The 19257-nt window shown below is 46.4% G+C and overlaps 2 protein-coding genes across 3 annotated transcripts in view; both read right to left on the bottom strand.

Annotated features, from left to right (window-relative positions):
- The window catches only part of LOC144155730 (low-density lipoprotein receptor-related protein 2-like), a 46271-nt gene extending 33171 nt beyond the window's left edge, over positions 1-13100 (bottom strand). The window contains exons 1-10 of the mRNA XM_077687344.1: positions 12802-13100; positions 11405-11539; positions 10018-10221; positions 5795-5996; positions 3212-3388; positions 1700-1844; positions 1517-1616; positions 1241-1369; positions 976-1079; positions 173-290 (exon numbers count right to left, since the gene is read on the bottom strand). Coding sequence (XP_077543470.1) covers positions 173-290; positions 976-1079; positions 1241-1369; positions 1517-1616; positions 1700-1844; positions 3212-3388; positions 5795-5996; positions 10018-10221; positions 11405-11539; positions 12802-12889 — 1402 coding nt within the window. The 5' untranslated portion in view covers positions 12890-13100. The remainder of the gene's footprint in view (positions 1-172; positions 291-975; positions 1080-1240; positions 1370-1516; positions 1617-1699; positions 1845-3211; positions 3389-5794; positions 5997-10017; positions 10222-11404; positions 11540-12801) is intronic.
- Positions 13101-16653: 3553 nt separating this feature from the next.
- The window catches only part of Als2 (Amyotrophic lateral sclerosis 2), a 74148-nt gene continuing 71544 nt past the window's right edge, over positions 16654-19257 (bottom strand). For both annotated transcript variants that reach the window (XM_077687342.1, XM_077687343.1), the window contains 2 exons: positions 18919-19006; positions 16654-16844 (listed from right to left, as the gene is read on the bottom strand). The gene's annotated coding sequence lies outside the window, so the exon portion shown is untranslated. The remainder of the gene's footprint in view (positions 16845-18918; positions 19007-19257) is intronic.

The raw sequence follows: 19257 nt of genomic DNA, 5'->3' as shown, positions 1-19257 counted from the left end.
TCCCCACACTTAAACAGCAGAGTGACTAAAATTTGGACCACTGAAGCATGTTAATTTGGTATATATTTCCATGCCACTGTATACACTACTTCAAGCATAGCCACAAAAACCAGAATTCCTGTTAAAAAAAAAAAAAACTAGAGGTCACACAACTTCGTGAAAAGAGCCTCACCAAATTCTGCGAATACTTCTGTGGAGTAGCTCTTGAGCGTATGCCTTTTTATTGCTCTTCCTTCAATCCAGTACAACACCTCATTCCGGCTGTCATAGGCCAAACCAAATGCAACCGCCTGCAAAAAGCAAGTGAAATTCGAACATTTTCATTCGACTCTGTTAACAGCATGGACGCACAAAAACTATTACTGTGCATAAAGAAGTGCATGAAGAAATTCCGCAGCCAAGAGTTCATAACAGATGTCACAACCAATTACAAATGACTCCTCATTCTTGGTGCTGTGTCAACTTTTGTTGCTGGGCTTCATACACCCACCGCACAAATGTTCTAGATCAGGGCGTTTACGCCCGCACATAAAATTGAGAGTAGCTTCACCAAAGTTAATGTAAATGGTAGCACTTGAGCACTTCTTGGTAATGCACATTAGCCGATGCCACGCTTCAAAAGCCACCACTGCAATGCCACACTGACTATCCTGGGTGCTGCATAGCAATGCGTTGCCTTGCTTGCGCAGAACTCTTTTATATGAGCGGCTCCAAACTCCAACAAAATACGTCGCCTAGCAACGCTCTCTCTTGGCTGCTGCTGACAGCTGCCACCAATGCACGCCAACGGCTTGAAACACGGACACGGTCATTTTCCAAAAGCATGAACCCTTGATTGACAGGCTTTATACATTAGCGATGCAAACCTTCAAAGTGGGAGGGGGATATAGAAGAGCTACTATTTGGTGGAGCACGTGGCAGTCTTTCAGTAGGCAACAACCTACAGTCAAGGAGTCAAAATCACCCTGTACTCACATGCAGCTTCAGTGGGGGGTAAATCCAGCGAGATGGATCACTTGCCAAGGTGAAATAAACAATGCTCGGGTCCTTTGTGGCATAAATGAGCAGAGGTCCATGGGCTGGTAAAGAGCATGCGAAATAAGAGGAAGTCTAAGTAAATAAATGACAACCACACACAACTACGACTTAACAATGCACACACACAAAAAAATGTTTGAGCGTGCGATAAAATTTGACACCATATGGAACCGGAAAAAAAATGTACACAACCGCAGCCTACCTTTACAGGTGCGCTTGTCAGGCCCTAGCTGGAGACCGTACGGACACATACATAGGGGCTGACCGTCTCCCAGCACACACAGGTGGCTACAAAAGCCATTCTTGTGGGCACAGTAATTGGTGGCGTTGTCTGGGGGGGGGGGGGGGAAGCAGGAGTTACATATAAGTACGTGGCCCTACTGCCCAGCCAATGAAAGATAAGTGCAGCTCCACTCTAGCACTAGTCTGTCCTTAGAGAGAAAAGGCAAGTGCCATTTCTGACAGAAAGCACGCTTACATGTTGGGTGTCTAGAGGGATGAACAATAGCAGCCTGATAGAGTGTGTTGTTAGAGTGAACCACCACCTCCTGAGATGCATTCAGCGAAAATCGACGAGCCTGGCAACGAACGAATGCTTTCAATCACTGCGCCAACAACTTGCCCCGCATGCACGTACGCATGCAAGATGCGAGAAAATTACCTTGTATATACTGGAGTAGGTGATGTCCGTCCAGTAGAAATAGTCGCCAAACACGTCCATTGAAAAGGGCTTTCTAAAGGTGGACAAGTGGAGGATTTTCTGATGACCAGATCCATCGTACTTGACGGTGTGAATCGACCCAGACCTGAAAGAAAATCACAAGAAGCAGGCTTTCTCAACCTATGCACATTACTCTGAAATTCCCCAGATGATGGGAGTATACCAGTACTGTTGAAGTTGCCCCACAAATAAAGTGAATGATAGTGGTCAGAAATACTCTTCTGTTCCAAGCACATCACCAGCTAGCACTTTTTCGGCGAGAACAACTTGCTTCTTCACACGTTCTCAATCTTTTTCCAAGACCAGGCATTCACATGAGAATACCCGCATTTTAAACGAAGCCCATGCTTTTGAGGGCCTGTTAAATCAATAGTAACACTTGAAAAACAGGCCCGTCCATTTGTTTTTAAAGGCAAGAAACAATCCCCTCCTTTTGAACGGAAGGGCTTTGACAAAATCTATTCCCCCCTTTTGTCACTCACTTCTAGCCTAGCCTGATCTGGCATAACACAAGCCTTATAAACAGGCAGCAATGTGATGAAATTGTACCCAGCAGACAAATTGCTTGAATGATGGAATCCCTTTTTGCTGGATTCACCTTCTACAATGCTGCTTTTCCAAGGTTTTCCAAGGTTGCTGCAAGGTTTTCCCCGCGGTCGGCAATGGTGGAAATGCTGCCCACTGCTTTCTGTAGACTACCCACTGCATCTATTGTCTCATTTGAAATGTGCGTGCACCTGAGGAACTAAACACGGCCACTGTGAGAGAGCAACGGCAGCTGGCCACACCTCCCGCCACCTGGTTACGTGAAAAAAAAGTGGTATTGAAGTCTCAATAGATGGCCAGCTGCATGAAAATCTGAGGCAATGCTTGTGCTCGCCGCTTTTTTTTTATTTTAAGAGCTTTCACTCCAAGTCTCATATCATCATAATACCCAGTATTTTACTAGTTATTCAATTTTTGTAGTGAAAATTTGCAATTCTTAACCTTAACATCTTGTCCCCCCGACCCCTTGTTCTCAAAATGTCTGCCTTTCAAAAATTTCTAGGGAGAACCCTGGCTGATATAATATCACGAACCCTTTTAACAACATGGGACCAGCCTATTCTACTTTTCCACATTCCTGATTCCCCATTCTGGTTCCACAAGCTTGATCATGCCCCTCAAAGAAAAGTCAATCAAGGAGAAAACTGCTGGCATTGAGGGGCACCCTCTGTGAGCAAAGCTGTGCAGCACAGGCATTCGCATATTTCATGATCTAATGTTTCCTACATCCTACACACATCAGCATGGCACTACTGTGTACCTTTCATGCCAGATGTCAAACTTTACGTCCTTGTTCTGAATCCCCAAAATCTTTCAGACATAGATGCTAAGTATTTCCAAACAATCGCAACAACAAAAATTTCAATCCAGCCCTCTGTCACAAAGCACCTCTCGTGCAAGACTTACTTGGCATCGATCCAGTAGACCCTGTGAACAGCGTAATCCAGGGTGATCCCATTGGGCAAAGACTTTGGCAGGTGACTGTACTTATCCACCTCAACTATCACTTTTCGGGAACTCCCGTCCAGATAGCTTCGCTCGATTCGTGGGTTGCGATCGTCCCAGTCAGTCCAGAAGAGGACACTGCACACACACGCACATGCCCAAAACGACAGTCAGCCTCAGACAAGCGCCACAACTGCACGGAGAACATAAAATGGACCACATTTACGCAAAACAAGCAAGGCATGATGCCAAAGAAGGCAGAAAATAATCTACATAGAAAAAAAGAATGAGGCCGCTTTGGCTGTTCACCTAGACTGGGCTCACAAAAAGACAAACTACAGCAGCTAAGCCAATTACCCAGTGTGTATAATTAATGGCAGCACTATAAAACATCATTAACAACAATGACCAGTGCTTCTGAAATTTTCAAACACTGAGGACTGCACCAACATTCCAAGGATGTGAATCCACTGACAGAAATGGGTTGAAGTTTGAAAAAAAAAAAAAAAACTATTTTGGTGCAGGAATAGCAGGAGGCAAAGCATCTGATCTGGAAATGGCAAAAAATTGTTATGTTTACCCCAGTGCTAAAATATGTGCGCGCTAGATTAATTGAGAAAAAAAAAAAAATCAGCCATTGCTTTTGTCCCCTTTTATAGAGAAAGAAAACTGTACAAGAAAAGTCCCAACAGCTTCATTAAATTAAAGGTGGAGATGTACACCCTTTGTAAAAATTTTGTGGGCCAATCCTAAGCCTTCTCGACAACAAAGAATTCAATGAATTGGCTTTACCTTTAAATGCAACAAAAATATTTTAAGGCAGTAAGGAAGGTGTTTTCTCTAGCTTTCCTGCATAAAAAGTTTCAGCCTCACTCGGGAAGTAAGCTTGTGCATGGAATTTTTTGCAGCCTGCACGCTTCCGGCTTGGACCACAAAATTTTGACCAAAACTGCACCACCTGCGTAGCACTAGTGGCCTTTAAATGAGGGTTGCGCGAGTGATGCATTCATGAACATTTAATGCCACATGATGTCTGCGTGGGAGCTTCATGCAATTAAACAAAGTATATTGCAAAGCTAGAAAAAAATTTTATATCCTACTGAAATAGCCTATCTAATAACACACCAAAAGTTTCGAAATATCTACCCCATAAAAGCTTTCTTCCACGCTTATTTAAGTGTCTTAGCGTTTTGCATGGCTTCACCCCATTTTTCACATACTTTTGCTGATAAATTAAGCAAACAAAGAATAAATGTTTTACCATCTTCGTAATGTCGTTTCCAACCTGTTAGAAATACTGGTAAACGACACGAAACAAAGCCACACAACTTTACTTACTGGTGAAATTGCATGCTGAAAGAAAGCAAGCACAGTGCACTCCTCAAAGGAGAGGGAGGGTTACATTTATCAGTTGAACTACTATGTGCTTGGAACTATGCAAGAGTGCAAATACGCATGCACAACAAACAAGAGCCAGAGAAGCTGCAGAAACCCTATTCCTTGCAAATCTCACTGCATGGGCCCAGCATGCCACCTCTCGTTCAGACTGGGCAACAGATAAAGGAGGTTATTTTCCAAGAGACTGCTAGTTGGGTCTTGATCTAAAGCGAGGGTCTGTGAAGAAAGACACCCCGCTTCATATAGCTAACCTCCAGTGCCAATTTCCCACTCCCTCGTTTACATGCAGACCCTTACAAGGAAAAAATGCTGCAGTAACTAGAAACATACTTGCAAATCGACAAGCGTGCCGGCACGCTGGACATACAAGAGGGCAGACAATCAATAGCTGCGACAGAATGCCCACAGGTTTCGTGCAAACACAAATTTTGTCAGACTGACTGTACACACTTGTTGGCAAAAGGCACAAATTTTTCTATTCGAACTATGTAGAAGGCCCTTTCAGAGAAGCAATACTTGACACTGCCATATTTTATGCCATGCTCATGTACACAAGGCCGGTTACGGAAGAACTGGCCCTTGAATTTTTTTTCTTCTAATAATAGTTTAGAAAAACTTGCTATCATACCTATTACGAAATCACAAAACCAGACTTGAGAAGTAGCAGACAGTAGCAACTTAGTACTTCAAGGTTCATCAAAACTTACTTGGTCAGACATTACCAAGTTGCTCTATGCTTGCTACCTCCAGTGGAGCTTCATGACCCAAGGTAAAAAATGGAGTTTAGCCGAATTGAAAAGTAACTTCAAAGTCTTGTAATCTGTCGCTTGATGCCAGAAGGGTTAAAAAAAGCTCTGAAGAAAAAAAATGTAAGGACAGGAGGTCACAGAGTCTTGGGAATTTTAGCTTGAAGTTTCAACTGCCTTGATGATGCACCATATACTTCCTGCTGATGATCATGACAAGCTGAGCACCAAAAATACGTGACCAACCTTTGGGCAGTAACCTGCTATTCAAAGTTATGTCGAGAAAGGTGAGGGAAAAAAGAAAAAAAAAGGAAGGCACAACTGGCTGCTGCGAAGCAGACCCGCAAGCGAACCCCCTCACAGCAGCAACCATAAAAGAGGGGGAGGGTGCAAAACTCACCCGACTCGCGGATCCAGCGCTAAGCCCCTAGGGTGGCGGACATCGCCCACGACCGATGTCCGCATGGAACCGTCACACCTTGAAACCTCTATTTCCTGGTGTCTGCTCTCCACCCAGTAGAGATTGCACGCAATCCAATCCACGGCCAGGCCCTCCACCGATTCCAGGCCCTCCCCGACCAGGGGCTGCACATCCTCCAGACCTGCACGGCCACCACAACACACCTGCTTCACTCAAGGCACAACCTGGTTGGCCTGACCGCCCACCCAGTACTGCAGCCAAGCCAAATTGCTGCGCGAAAGTATAACAAAACTTCTCAACACAAGAAGTGCTCAGAAGCACGTTGTAACCCAAGTGTTGAAATGAAATGACAAAACTGAAGTAAACAAACTTCTTTCGGACTTTCACTTTCAGCCCCAGTCAACTTTGTCTGGCAGCAGCTACTGTAGTTCCTTCTAAGCTCTCCGCTCCCTTTGTTTGCAGCAAACATAGTGGCAAGGGTGCACAGGTATTGTTCACGCTGGTAGTGGCCTTGGGTTGCTCTAGCCCCCTCACCTTAGTCGCGCATCAGATTTCCTGAACAATAGCAAAAAAAAAAAAAAAGATAACGGCCTGAAGACAAAAGGACACAGACCGTGTGTTTTCATGTCCTTTCGTTCGGTTTTGTATGCTAATGTTTATAAAATATGCAGTACAAACTCTGCTAAAATGCAAAATTATTCCCTTGTCATATTACACAAGTGCAAGGTATTGTTATTGCAAACTTTGGAATGAATAAGAAAGATTTGCAGTCATTTTGCTGTGCACCTTTATGCACAGCAGTTTTCAGCGTAAAACCCTCACAGGCTCAGCACGGAACCTTTTGTGGTCACAATACGGTGGGTCCCGCTCTCATCTGCCATGGCAGCAGCATTGAGGGGAGATTAAGAATCGAACAGTCACTTCCCAGCAACCAGTAAAGCCCATTTCCACAAGCCACTTGTCTAGTCTTTTTCTAGCTAGTGCGGACCTTTCCTTGGCAGTTTTCCTCAATCCGAAGATCCTCAATAACAATATAGCATGTGCCACACCCAGAAATATGTATCCAATTTTACAGTGTGTGGCTCACCAACGAAGAACTACAGGGAGTACCATAAAATCCAGAGGGCTGACCAATTCACACTAAGGTAACACACGCTGGTACCTGGCCGTTAATTTCACGCTGAAAATTAAACCACCCTTTCATATCAAGAGATCTACTCAGGTTCCTTGGGGTTTCACGGCAATAACGACTCCACACACAAGGGCAACAACAGAATGGCCTGCCAAGCCCCACAATGGCAGACCACTTAGCTGCAAAAATGTGCAAAGCAAGGGCCGCATAAAGACAAGCAGAGGCAGAGACGCAGATTGGCGAAGAGAGGGGAGTCGTTCAAGCGCAGTTAAGTAGACAGGGCAATAAGCCCTCCCCTTCCTCCTGGGTCCGATCAGTACGTGATAACACAGGCAGGACGCCCACGGTGTAGTGGCACCAAAGGAAACAATCCAGAGGCAGAGAGCCACCAAAGAGACTAAGGGTTTGGCGTGCTCACAGGATCAGATTGAGGGGGGCAAAACAGCTGGCCATCACAGGGCAAACGACCTGATCAGCATGTACGTTAAGAGGGAAAGTACACGCTTTGTTTACAACTTCACGACACGAACAGGGGCGTATCCACCGAGTGACAAAGTGAACACAGCCTATACTTTTTCTTTTCACGGTCTGCAGAAGAATGAAAACTAGTTGACAGAAAAAGTCTTTTTTGCCATTCATAAAGGCCATGCTTCGGAGAAAATTTCTCAATCAGGTGGGGAAGTTGGCAGGTCTTGCAAGGAATGCTTTTGATGGATTTCTCTTAGCAGTGCAGCCACACAAAGAGCTCAGGATCAGGCAAACTGCCATGTAGTTTTAGAAGACTTGGCAGGCACTGAGCTCGAAGTATAAGATGATATCAGACAAGTGCTGCTGAATTTCACCTGTTTTAACTTGAATCCCACCGTGAAGTGGAGCAAAGAAGGCAAAGGACGTAGGAGACAAGGTCCGGCGCCGGTCCTTGTCTCCTACGTCCTTTGCCTTCTTTGCTCCACTTCACGGTGTTATAATGGAGCAGCAACTAGCTCGTACCCATAGATTGCTCAATTATCCGTTGGTACATCTATGCATCAAAGTGTGATGGCCATGCCATCTGGCTGCACAACAGTTCACTGGAACTGACTCCAGCTCAGTACGTGCTATGGTGGCTCAGTGGCTAAGGCGTTGCGCTGCTGAGCACGAGGTCGCGGGTTCGATTCCCGGCTGCGGCAGCCGCTTTTCTGATGGAGGCGAAAAGCGAAAACGCCCGTGTGTACGAGGTTTCGGCGCACGTTTAAGATCCCCAGGTGGTCAAAATTAATCCGGAGCCCTCCACTACAGCGTGCCTCATCGCCTGCGTTGCGTCGGCGCGTTAAACCCTACAATCAATCAACTCCAGCTCAGCTTGCTTTTTTATGACGATGGGGGGAGTACAAGGTGGTCCACTGTTATATAACAGCACATGACTGAAGAAATTAGTGCTGGCTCATTAAGTACCTCTAGTTGCGCCCGAAAGCCAAAGAGCCTATTATTCTCCGTGCTTACAGTGCACTAACCCAACATTTTAAGAAGGGGTTTTGAAGAACACAGGCCATGCTCTCCCGTGTTTCTTCAACAGTGGACCACCCTGTACTCTAGGAACCATGTGAAAAGAAAATCAGGCGCAAAGTACTTTAAGGGCTAAAACTTAGTGCAAGGTCGCTTTGATACAACAGGCTTGCTTGCAGCAAGAAAAAGGATTTAACGATAGAAAACTAGCATTTCAAAACAAAACAAAGGAACACATGCCAGACACTATGCTGCCAAGCCATTTTACTCTTGCTACGAAATTTACTTGACAAAAATCAGTTTTTTTTTGCAAATGCAAGCGTGTAAAAATGCCGTTTTAAAGGGACCCTGCAACACTCTTTGTGCAGTGCAAGTAAACCTGCGCAACGTTTAGATTACACTGCCAGGAATACCTGAGCCAAATATGACACATGCACGTGAAGCGGTAAGCGCGCAAATCGCCGTGAAAGACGCGAAAAAACCAACCGCGCTCCCTTCAATTGTCCTCATTATGCACCCCTGGGATGGCCTAAACGACGTCATTTGGGCCACGGCTATCCTGTTGGCTGTCACTGGTCAACTTCGCGGCTTATTTCTCGCATTTCTTGTGACGATCCGCCGTTGTCGGCGCTGTGTACCAACCTCTTCTATGCCTAAAACTGTACGCACAGTTTTGGCGTTTGTTGTGTTTTGAGTGCACGAAGAGTTTTAGTGATGAACTCAATACTCCCCTTTGAACTAGAGCACTCGATAACAAACGTTTATTGCTTCAAACGGAGAAAAGGAGAAACGGAGAAAAGGAGAAAACTCCCCGGCATGCGATATATCGAAGGCCGCCGAACAGAACGCCTCGAGCCGCCCTCCTCTCCGGGAAAGAGCGCATAGCTTTCGCCGTGTTGTCCGCGGTCGAGTTGAGAGGGAGCAATTGTGCGTGATTTCTCATCGCGCGTAGTTTCGGTGATAGTAAACGGATTTTCATAATTCTTGCAAGAGGAGATTGCTGGGACAATAGACTTTACCCCAAAATGCATTCCGAGTAGTCGGTGGTAAGTGTTGCAGGGTCCCTTCAACAAGCTGCTACCGTTACACCCCCAAGACAAACTAATGCCACCTGAAAAGCAACTTGAAAATTAAAATTGCCTATGAATAAATAAAAGGAGCGGTACAAGCAGCGCATTGCGCCTTTTCACCCCCACTTTTTTTTATCTTGACCATAGCCGAATGAACTATGGCAGCATTTTTTTTTACAATTGTGCAGCTAACTGCTGGGCCTGTCATTGGAAATAAACATGTCAAAAAAAAGTAAACAAAGAGCAAAGAAAACGCAATGTACAAGCTTGTTTCCGAAGGAATGCAACAGCGGCGAAAGTATCATCCAAAATATCATTTTAGACAATACAGAGACTCCACTCTTGCACAGTAACTAGAGGGAAGACTGACTGCACAGGGTTTACTGCATTTATAACAGCCACATCCAAAAAAAAAGTAATTCTTTTTGGTAAAAAAATTACCAAGAGAAACCAGTAGCACATACGGCTAAGCTGAACAGGGCACAGTGCAATTACATGAAGGAGAAGACACTCACGTCCTGCCACAATTTTCCCCGCATTGATCTGATCCAGGTTCACGTCACTCCAGAACACCGTCACGTTGGGGCCATTCAAGAGGAAATCGACAGCCACCGCAAGTGTGTTGCTACTGTACAGAAAGTGGCTTTTGCCCTTGCTTTCCACAAATGACTGCTGAATGCCAGCATTGGTGGTGATCAGAAGGAACGATGCCAACGGATCTGTAAAAAATGAAACAGGAACTATCACACCGGGAAGGCGTACGCAACAGACTGCTTGTCCAGGGTGTGCTACACAACTGCTTGCGAAAAAATTAAGACATTGGGGTGCAAGTCACAGGTCCCAACGTATTCTGCACAAAATAGAATCGTGTACTACGTGCCAGGGGATGTATTTCTAAGGACCACAGCCCGGAGTCTCCGATTACAATGGTATTTGTCCGTGATCTGGCAGCTGCGACAACACCTTGTTTGCATTTATAACCGGTGCACGACACCTTATAGGCAGGACGCCTGGTGGATGCCTGGCCACCAGACAGTGGAGGAACTATGCACATATCATAGACTTGCGTCCTCCCTTGTACAATGGGCAGACCTGGTGCTGCACTATGCGCTTGGTTCTTTGAGCACAAGACATCAAGGAAGAAGAGCACTTGTCCCATCTGAAAAGCGCCTGCAGCACATATGGGTACAAACTTGAGTGTGGTGGCTCAACAACTGTGGATAGGAAGAGGGCCAAGCTGAAATCGTTGAAGCGTTCTACATTGCCTGACGCAGTCTACATCACCAAGAACCATGGCAAGGGCATGAGACACTGGTCTGTACCAAACTAGTAACATTTTTTTGATGACACAGTAGCCCATCTAATGAGTTATCACTTCTTTGCAAGAGGGCAAAGCAAAAAAAAAAAAAAAAAAGTTTCGAGGGAGAACTATTCTTTGATAAACACATTAGTAGAGCTAGCAATTGTCTTTGCACCCTTTTGTTGTCCTTAATTTTACTTTTAAAAAACTGACCACCAGTGGACCATCAGAGTGGCTACTGAGGGATGGAACTAGAAGCAGGGAAGACCATTAACTCGGTGGAGGGACAAAATAAGGAATTCGGGGACAAAGAATGGAATAGGGCATCGCTAGACAAGAACAGCTGCAGGATCATGGGACAGGCAGGCCTTCGTCCTGCAGCAAACACAAACGGACTGATGATGATAATGAATTTTACAATTGCACTGCTTGTATCATATCTCAGTACCTACATGCACAAGTTTCGGCTCTGTGGAGATAAAATAATCTGGTAGCAATTAATGTTCTTTTTGTTTGTTTATTTGCAACATTTTAAACAAAAACTGTCAGCAACCTCAAATTCATGACTGGAGGTGCTGTTGGTTGATATTTAAGTGGCTTACCTAGTGGAAGACACGATACTTGGTTGGGACCAAGGTGGAATCCTTCGACACAGCCACACTCGACACGAGATTCATTCTGCCTGCTTGGCATACACGTTTGGGCACACCGGCCCCATTCATTGCATGGAGATTTGCCTGGAAACAATTTGCAAAGAAAGCCCAAAAGAAGAAGGTATGTTAAACTGGCATCACAAAGGAACTGGTTGCTACGATATACAAATATGCATCTCAAAATAACTAGATAATTCCTTAACGCCAAGTATCCCACTAAAATCATTAAGATATTATAAATTCCATATGAGTGTGCATTACAACAAATAGCTAGAAATCTGTAGAATTTAACGGACCATTTAAACAATCCCCTTTTAAAGAAGTGTTTAGTTATGCAAGTTGAACCACATGCAAGACTTCGACCACAAAGAACATTTTCATGACATAATATGCGCTGCAAGGGCCAGGCTAACACAAAAACACCTAGAAAAATTCCACATAGCCGCATTTGCATCTAGTTGCATTAAAATTCCGCCTTTGCGGAAAAGAAATGTCCGGGACTAAGCAAAATGCATGCACGCTCCCTGTCGTAACAGCGTTGGCAAGCGAAAAATGAAATATTGGCCGCAGTAAAGGGTATCCTCCCCCTTCAAACAAACAAAAACATCTAACTTCTCGAAGCAAACATCTAATTTCTCGAGCATTAGCGTGTGCCCACCGCAGAAGTTTCATCCATTTCCATTTCAAAAACACTGCAGACTACGCCCGCAGGAAACACCACGGTTTCTATTTGTTTTCGTTCTGCAAGCCATTGTGTCTCTGCTTACGAAATGCTCAGGTTCGTACTTCCGTCGCGTACCACAACAATGCAAGCATAGAGTTTCACGGCATGGGAAAATGTGCCGCCGGCGGGCAGCCGGGGGAGGAAAATAGCTGAAACTTCCCTCTGCGTTCTTTTCCCACCACGCTCGTCTACACGCAGCTAAGGCCTCACAAAAAAAAAGCAGATTAAATAATAAGGACATAAGGTGCGAAGCCGGGCAGTCAAACTGCGCGCTAAACTCGCACCACCCGTGCAGGAAATGGTGCGCGGGCCGGGTCACGTTATCCAGCTACCTTCTGCTGCGCCAGGTGTCGACCGGGTCGGATCCGCTCAAATTTCACAAAAGCGAAAATCAACAAAACCAACAGAAAATTGGCGCTTGTCGGAAGCCCTGAAGCTCGGAAGCAAAGTGTGCCGCACGTGTTGTTTAACAGGGACACAAATGCACGTAACGAAAACGCATGACCCCGCGGCGTCCTTCCCGGTGTGCGGTGATGCGCTGAGCGCCCGGACACTCGCTCGGACTGCTTCCGCGAATAAATAAGAAGTGAACTACTGCAAGGTGCAGTGCCAATGTCCTTACCATGGCTGGTGTGAAGAGATTCCGCAGAGTTGAGGGCGAAAGCAAGCAGAGACGGGAGTAGGTGTGCGAAGAGGCATGCAAATTGCATGTCAGATGTTAAGAAATTAAGGAACAGAAAACGGTAAGGTGAACTGCGAACGTCCCTGAGAGGCGATGTAGCGCGCCTAGCATCATACTAATCTCGTTACGGCGACATTGTGCTACATTTATAGGCGGAAAACGCTGAAGAAAACTGCGCGGCCGAGGGAGGCAAACAGGCAGACGAAGTCGGACACCGGTCTTTCCCCCACGAGGGAACACGAGCGCAAAATAGGTGAGGGCGCTAGTTGCGGGAATAAAAAAGCTTGCGTACGAGCCACAGCTGACTTTTATTTTATTAAAAGTAAAAAAATAAAGTATTACAAATTGAAGATTAGTTTTATTTTTTGTTGCCAGCGTGTGAAGTGCACAATAATGAGCGAGGGTGCGGTTACAGCAGTTTTGGTTTCGGTTCTAAAACAGCGCGGCAATGCCAACGCGCCTGAAATATGACGACTTGAAATGAAACCCTATGCGAAACATACTTAAAGCAGGTATGCGAATCTTTGCACCAGCACGTGCAGCAGCAATAAGCAAGACTATATGCACATAAAAAGTGCTCATTTTATATATACATTTTTTCCACAGAAGCTACTGCAGAAATGCACGCATGCATTCGCATTCGTACGCTGCAGCACGAGTCATGGAATTTCAGTCTGATATAGATCTATTAGTATTTAGCCTATGTCACGATTTTCATGCGTGAGGAGAAACTCTATGCTTGCATGTACACCGACGTTCTAAAGGATGGCTTCGTTCGTCAGCCGGTGCGGCCGCGGAGGCTATTTCGTTGCCTTGATCACATTCTTCCCGCCACAGTTACGACAGGCGAGTCTTTACGTACAGCACCGTACGTTTTCTGCTACCTTCTCCGTCCGACGTACGGTTGGGTGCACAGGCACCCGGAGAGTAGAGCCCCACTAGTAGAACGGTGCCGCTTGCCAACTTGCGCTTTTCAACGCAGGAAACGATCGTGATCACGCCAGTTATGTATGGCGGCAACACATCCATACTATGCGAAAATAATGAACGCGCACTGACTTCTGACACCGCTTTCGTCACGTCAGCTGTAACCCCATTGGACCACAGATGTCCATCGAACATATCCGTCGGACATCCGGTGTCGAACATTTAGACGTCCGTCAGACATCCGCAGAAAGCCAGACGGACGTCCGTGGGATGGTCGTCCGGCAGACGTCCCAGCCGGATTTTCCGACATCCGGCGGATGTTCAAAATCGGACATTCCCAAACTGAAATGTACAGGATACACCGAGGGGATAACAATGCGGATATTGGATGTCCGCCGGACGGATCCGTTTCTAGTCTTACATTTTTCGAATCAGGGAGGACCTGCACTCCCTGCGGTAAGATACGCCACCGTGCACGGATTCCACGCGCTCGGGTCCACGTACGTCGTACGTGGTATGTCGGGTTAGTATGAACGATTATATTTTCAAGTACTGCGCAGAAATTTTCGGAAAAATACGATGCTAGCGCACAAGTGAATTATTCGGAAAAAAGTTATAGGGAACATCTCCGTTTAGTACGTGTTGGAGTTCCGTAAGTGATTCGGCTGGTGAGCAGGGCTTGTACGAGCCGACATGTGACTCTCGGAGTCCATATGAGGAGCCCCGGATACGATGAACGAGATGCGTGAGCTGGGTGACTGTCTTGTGTAGCTGTGGTTGGAGAGTTGACCCGGATCTGTCTTGATGGAAAGGAACTCCCAATATGCGAAGCGTTGGAACTTGTGGGATGGAAGTGCCGGATACACTGACCAGGGGATTGGGAATGGTATTAGCTTTTCTTCCCCTAGCATGAAGGCAGAAAAAAAAAAAAAAAAAGCAACACCATGCCGGGAGTAGAACCAGCGGCTTTGACTGAGCGGGCGCGAGGGATTAGTCGACTGGGCCACAATAACCGGAGATGGTGCTGAAAAAACCCACCCTTTGTGTCACATCAATGTTTTTTTGTATAAGATTGCAAGGATTCCTGGCCGGTTAACTGAAAATTTCTTGAATTACACTTGCGCAGTAAGGTTAAGCACACACCATAGCTGATCTTCCGGCAAAAGCACTGTTCAGTCTGTGACATGCATTTCCCCCTGCAGGAATAGTGCTCGCCGTGCTTTTGCTTTACGATTTACGCTAAAAACTTTGGTCAATATTGATTCCTTATTACCTAATAAACCTTGTGTAACTGCTCTTCTATTAACCGAGCTTATATTTTCTACGTTGCTGGTCGCACACAAATATGCAGTTTGCAACTCCGGGAAAAGAATTGTCGCCAAAGTGAAAGGACGGAGCGTCGTAAGCCAAAATATGGATCGCATGTGTTGAGCTGTATGAACTTAATGGCCCTTACTATTTTTACTACTCTTGGAACTAACAGAACAAAGCCGCATCCATTACGGCACTATTTTTACTTTTCGATCGATTCCTGAAGCCTGTTCGGCCGATCGGCGTCGGCATCTTCGGTCAGCGAGCCAGTCACACATCACGGACTTTCGATCGCCCGAAGCGTTCGTGTCCACGTCGTATGACAAGGCGGTCGCCAACTCAGAAGTCGATGCCGCCATATTGACCTAGCCAACGCACCTGAACGAGAAGCACGATAATAAGAGTAAAAAAATTTAAATACGGATGAACACGATAGCGTTAAGAATGCTGCAGGAAGTGCTAATTAATTGAAGGCGCCACCGCAACCCATTGATGCTGAGCAGACGACGCTTCTCTTCGCCAGAAGCGAGAAAAAGCCGTCCAATTGCAAGATTTCTGCCTCGTGACACGCATGGGAGAATCGACGACGTACACAGAATAAGATGGCGGAGTCCAAAAACATGCAGGAAAGAGTGGGAACGCAACAAACTTTGCAACGAAAGTATGTGCTTTTCACAGTGTGTAAAAATGTTATACTTGGCACAGATGACGTTCACCACCCCACCTAACGATTGCACTAGTTCATTTGGTGTGCTCAAAAAACCTTTCAGGGCCCATTTAACTTGGGGCGAGCTGGGGGCTGCCATTTTGGCAAACTGCATGTCACTTACGTCTCTGTCCCATTGTGAACTGCCACGAACATGTGCGTGATGGCACAGGGGTTGACCAGTGTTCATCGCATCCGCAGCCTGGGATCAAGACACTTGACATGCCGCCTGCCAAAATGGCAACCCCCAGCTCACCTTACGTGCGAATGATGCATGGGGAAACAAGGGTCCCCACACAGTGTCCAGATTTTCCTTTCCCAACCTGTAGCTGCCGTTTCCAAATTTGAGATTCAGGCCAGCTACCAGCTCGTCTTTGGAAGTTTCCTCGTAGCAGCCTTCACTTTGCTTTGTTCGCACAGCTTCTTTCACAATTCAGCAGCTGCTTTGCTGTCATAACTCTACACTGCAAAAGGCATACCCTGCAGCATCGATAATGCTTGCAAAACCCACACTCTGCTTGTAATGCAACTAGCAGCTATGCCAAAGATTTGACTTCATAGCACATCAAGCCCTGAACACCGTGGCCCTTTTATCTAGTGTACGTGATGACAATCTGAATCTCAGTCCTTGTACCTGCCTTGCGAGTGAGCTCCGCAGCCTCTGCCACACTCAACACCCTGTGCAGAAGGCCAGTCGTGCATGTCCTTGCGAGGCTGCTCATGCACAGCCCCTACGAGGAGCATGACCCATGACCACAACACTGCCCCGTGCCCCCCAAGGCAGCAACTTTTCAGCTAACCACTCATCGTAGCACAGTGATTATCTCGTGGCAAATAAAAATGCAAGGTTCTTTTAGGAAATAAGGTTTATTGGAGCAAACCTGTGCACTGCAACAAGTTAGGAGAAACAAGCATATCGAACAATATAGCCAGGCATGGCCTTCAACGACCAGGTCCTGCACGAACACCTCCGGTGTGCGGCTGGTGTCGCACAGAGCCACACTGTATTTGCTGGCTCTGTCCAGCCTCATCAGCTTGCCTGCAGAGAAAAGGAAATGTGCAGGTACAGTCGCGGACAAAAGAAATCCGAACCCGAAAATATCAACCGGAGCATGCAAAATTGAAAAATGCTATTTGTGGAGGCCCAATAACGGCATACTATTTGTATATTTGGATAACCAGATTTCCAACCTTTGTTACTGTAATTATGCCACGCGTCAATCTCACTTGAATGGGAAGAAATTGCACCATTTGTGTGTTTGGGTTCATATCTTCATGATCACGTTTTCAGTTGTCCACGATTGTACATTGAAGGGTTTAGGCCCGGGTTGCACTGGCAATTCACACACGTTAAACGCAGTCAGTCGGACAAACTGAACATCCATACCCTCAGGTCTTATGATGGAAACAAATTGTGGACTGTCACAGAAACATGAAGCTCACGAGACCACAAACACCATAGGCTCCACACTTCAGGTGCCGACTAACAGGTTGACGCTGCAGACTGGACGCCTGCCAGAGCATACAATCGTATGGAATTTGTCACCACCTTCGGCTTTAAGATTAGCGCAAAACGTTTTGCATAACTATCCTCAGAGAGACTCTAAGGAAGGACATTACGGGCCAGCACTAAAACAGTTCGTATTCAAAGGATGCGATCGAAAGGAACTAGATGCTCCTCTACAATCGTTCAGTTAGGGTGGCTTATGCTGGCTGCTGCTGATCTCACACACACAAAAAGAAAATCAAATTGCCTGAAAGTGGCTGGGCAGTTGCCACTGCTTTTCTGTTTTTAGCATTGACTGTTTTTTTCTTTGAAATTTGCAATAAAATTGGAATAGTTATTTGGAAAAAGCAGAATTTTTGACGAACCTAACTTGTATTTCAGCTTCATGGCCCCTGTAAACCCCAGGCACATCAAATCTGGAGCAGCTGCACTTAACTGTTCCAACAGGAAGACTAACCATTTGTAGGGAGAGCGCGAATTAGCAACTTCAAGTAAGGAACAAGTACAGTGGAACCCCGATGATACGTCCCCCTGTCTTACGATGACCCAGTCCTTACAACGGAACACCGCGATCCCGGCAAACTCCCCATAGAAACAATGCATTAAGAACCCCAAAAATACGACGCTCGGGTGCACGTGGCCCGCTTCATACGACGCATCCTGGCGGGAATAAACCGGCGTTTTTCTCATCTTTTACACCGCTTCGCCACTTTGTCCTGATCTTTCTGAATTCTTAACCTTCGTTTGACGCTGCCTGATGCGCGAAGGCCTGCAGGCAAGCAGGCGGGTACTGGTCGGCGGGAGTCAACCAACGCGCCGCGCCAACTGTGAAAAGTCAAAGTCCAGACAAGTGGCGCAGAGGACCGCCAATTTGAAGCTACCATCGAGCCAACAAACGTAAAAACACATACGACGCAACCCAACACCCACTTTCTTCACCTGGTCCATTCAATTTACTCTCTTTCGCAACGCGCTCTTGCCCCCTCTCTCTGCTCCGCTTATCAGTCTCTTCCAAAGCCATGTTGTCGCTCCGCTCCTGTCTCATACTCCGCCATCTCATACTATTGTTCGTTTCGCTTGGTCTGGCAGTTCCAACTCTCGCCTTTTCCTCTCTCAATTTGCTCTACCACGTTGGCCTTATCTTGCGCATGTGAGGCGCGGGGCTGGCGGGTTATAAATAGAGCCAGATGGCACGGGGGTCGCGTAGCGTGTGGTGCATGGCTGGCGGGCTAGCGTAGACGCCGTGGAGGGGAGGAGGGGGCGCCAAATAGGCGTTTTATTTTTAGAAACTTTAGATTTCAGTTAGGGGCTCGCAAATTACGAGAGAATGCGCTAAATATAGTACTTTAAGTTCTTAGCCCACATGCCACAGAGGCCGTTTATTAGGGCGACATTTACCCGCACCCTGATCACACACCCTCAACTGTCAGCGGCAGGAAGGGGGTGTTTGCAATACAGGGCATTCTACTAAACATAACATATGGCCCAGCATACATACACCCCGTGTAGCAAATGCCCACACAAGGAGATGGGCCGAAGCTTGAACCAATTAGTGTAGGTAATCGCCCATCAACCCCCTGAAGAAAAATGCGTTAAAGGTGCTCACTGGGGTGGGGCGAGCACGAACAACGTGCTCTGATCCAGCGAGTCAAGCACACAGCGCAGCCAGCACCGCCCTGGCCGCACCACCAGTGCTGCAAGGAAACAGCGGGCACAATACGGTTTATGCAATCAATCAACACGGTACTGGGTACCATTCCTAAATTACTCTATTCGCAATACCGTATTTATTCGAATCTAAGCCGATAGTTTTTTTGAAATACTGATATATCAAACTCCAGGGTCGGCTTGGATTCGAGGATTTTGAAATACGCGCCAATTTCCAAGTGAAGTGGCGCCGCCACCCAGAAAAGAAAGTATTGTAGCCATTATTAGACGAGCCAGT

Source organism: Haemaphysalis longicornis, unplaced genomic scaffold (assembly GCF_048455015.1).
Source record: "Haemaphysalis longicornis isolate Haplotype H1 unplaced genomic scaffold, Haemaphysalis longicornis Haplotype H1 scaffold_1, whole genome shotgun sequence".
Lineage (NCBI taxonomy): Eukaryota > Metazoa > Arthropoda > Arachnida > Ixodida > Ixodidae > Haemaphysalis > Haemaphysalis longicornis.
This window is presented reverse-complemented; position numbering and strand designations above follow the sequence as displayed.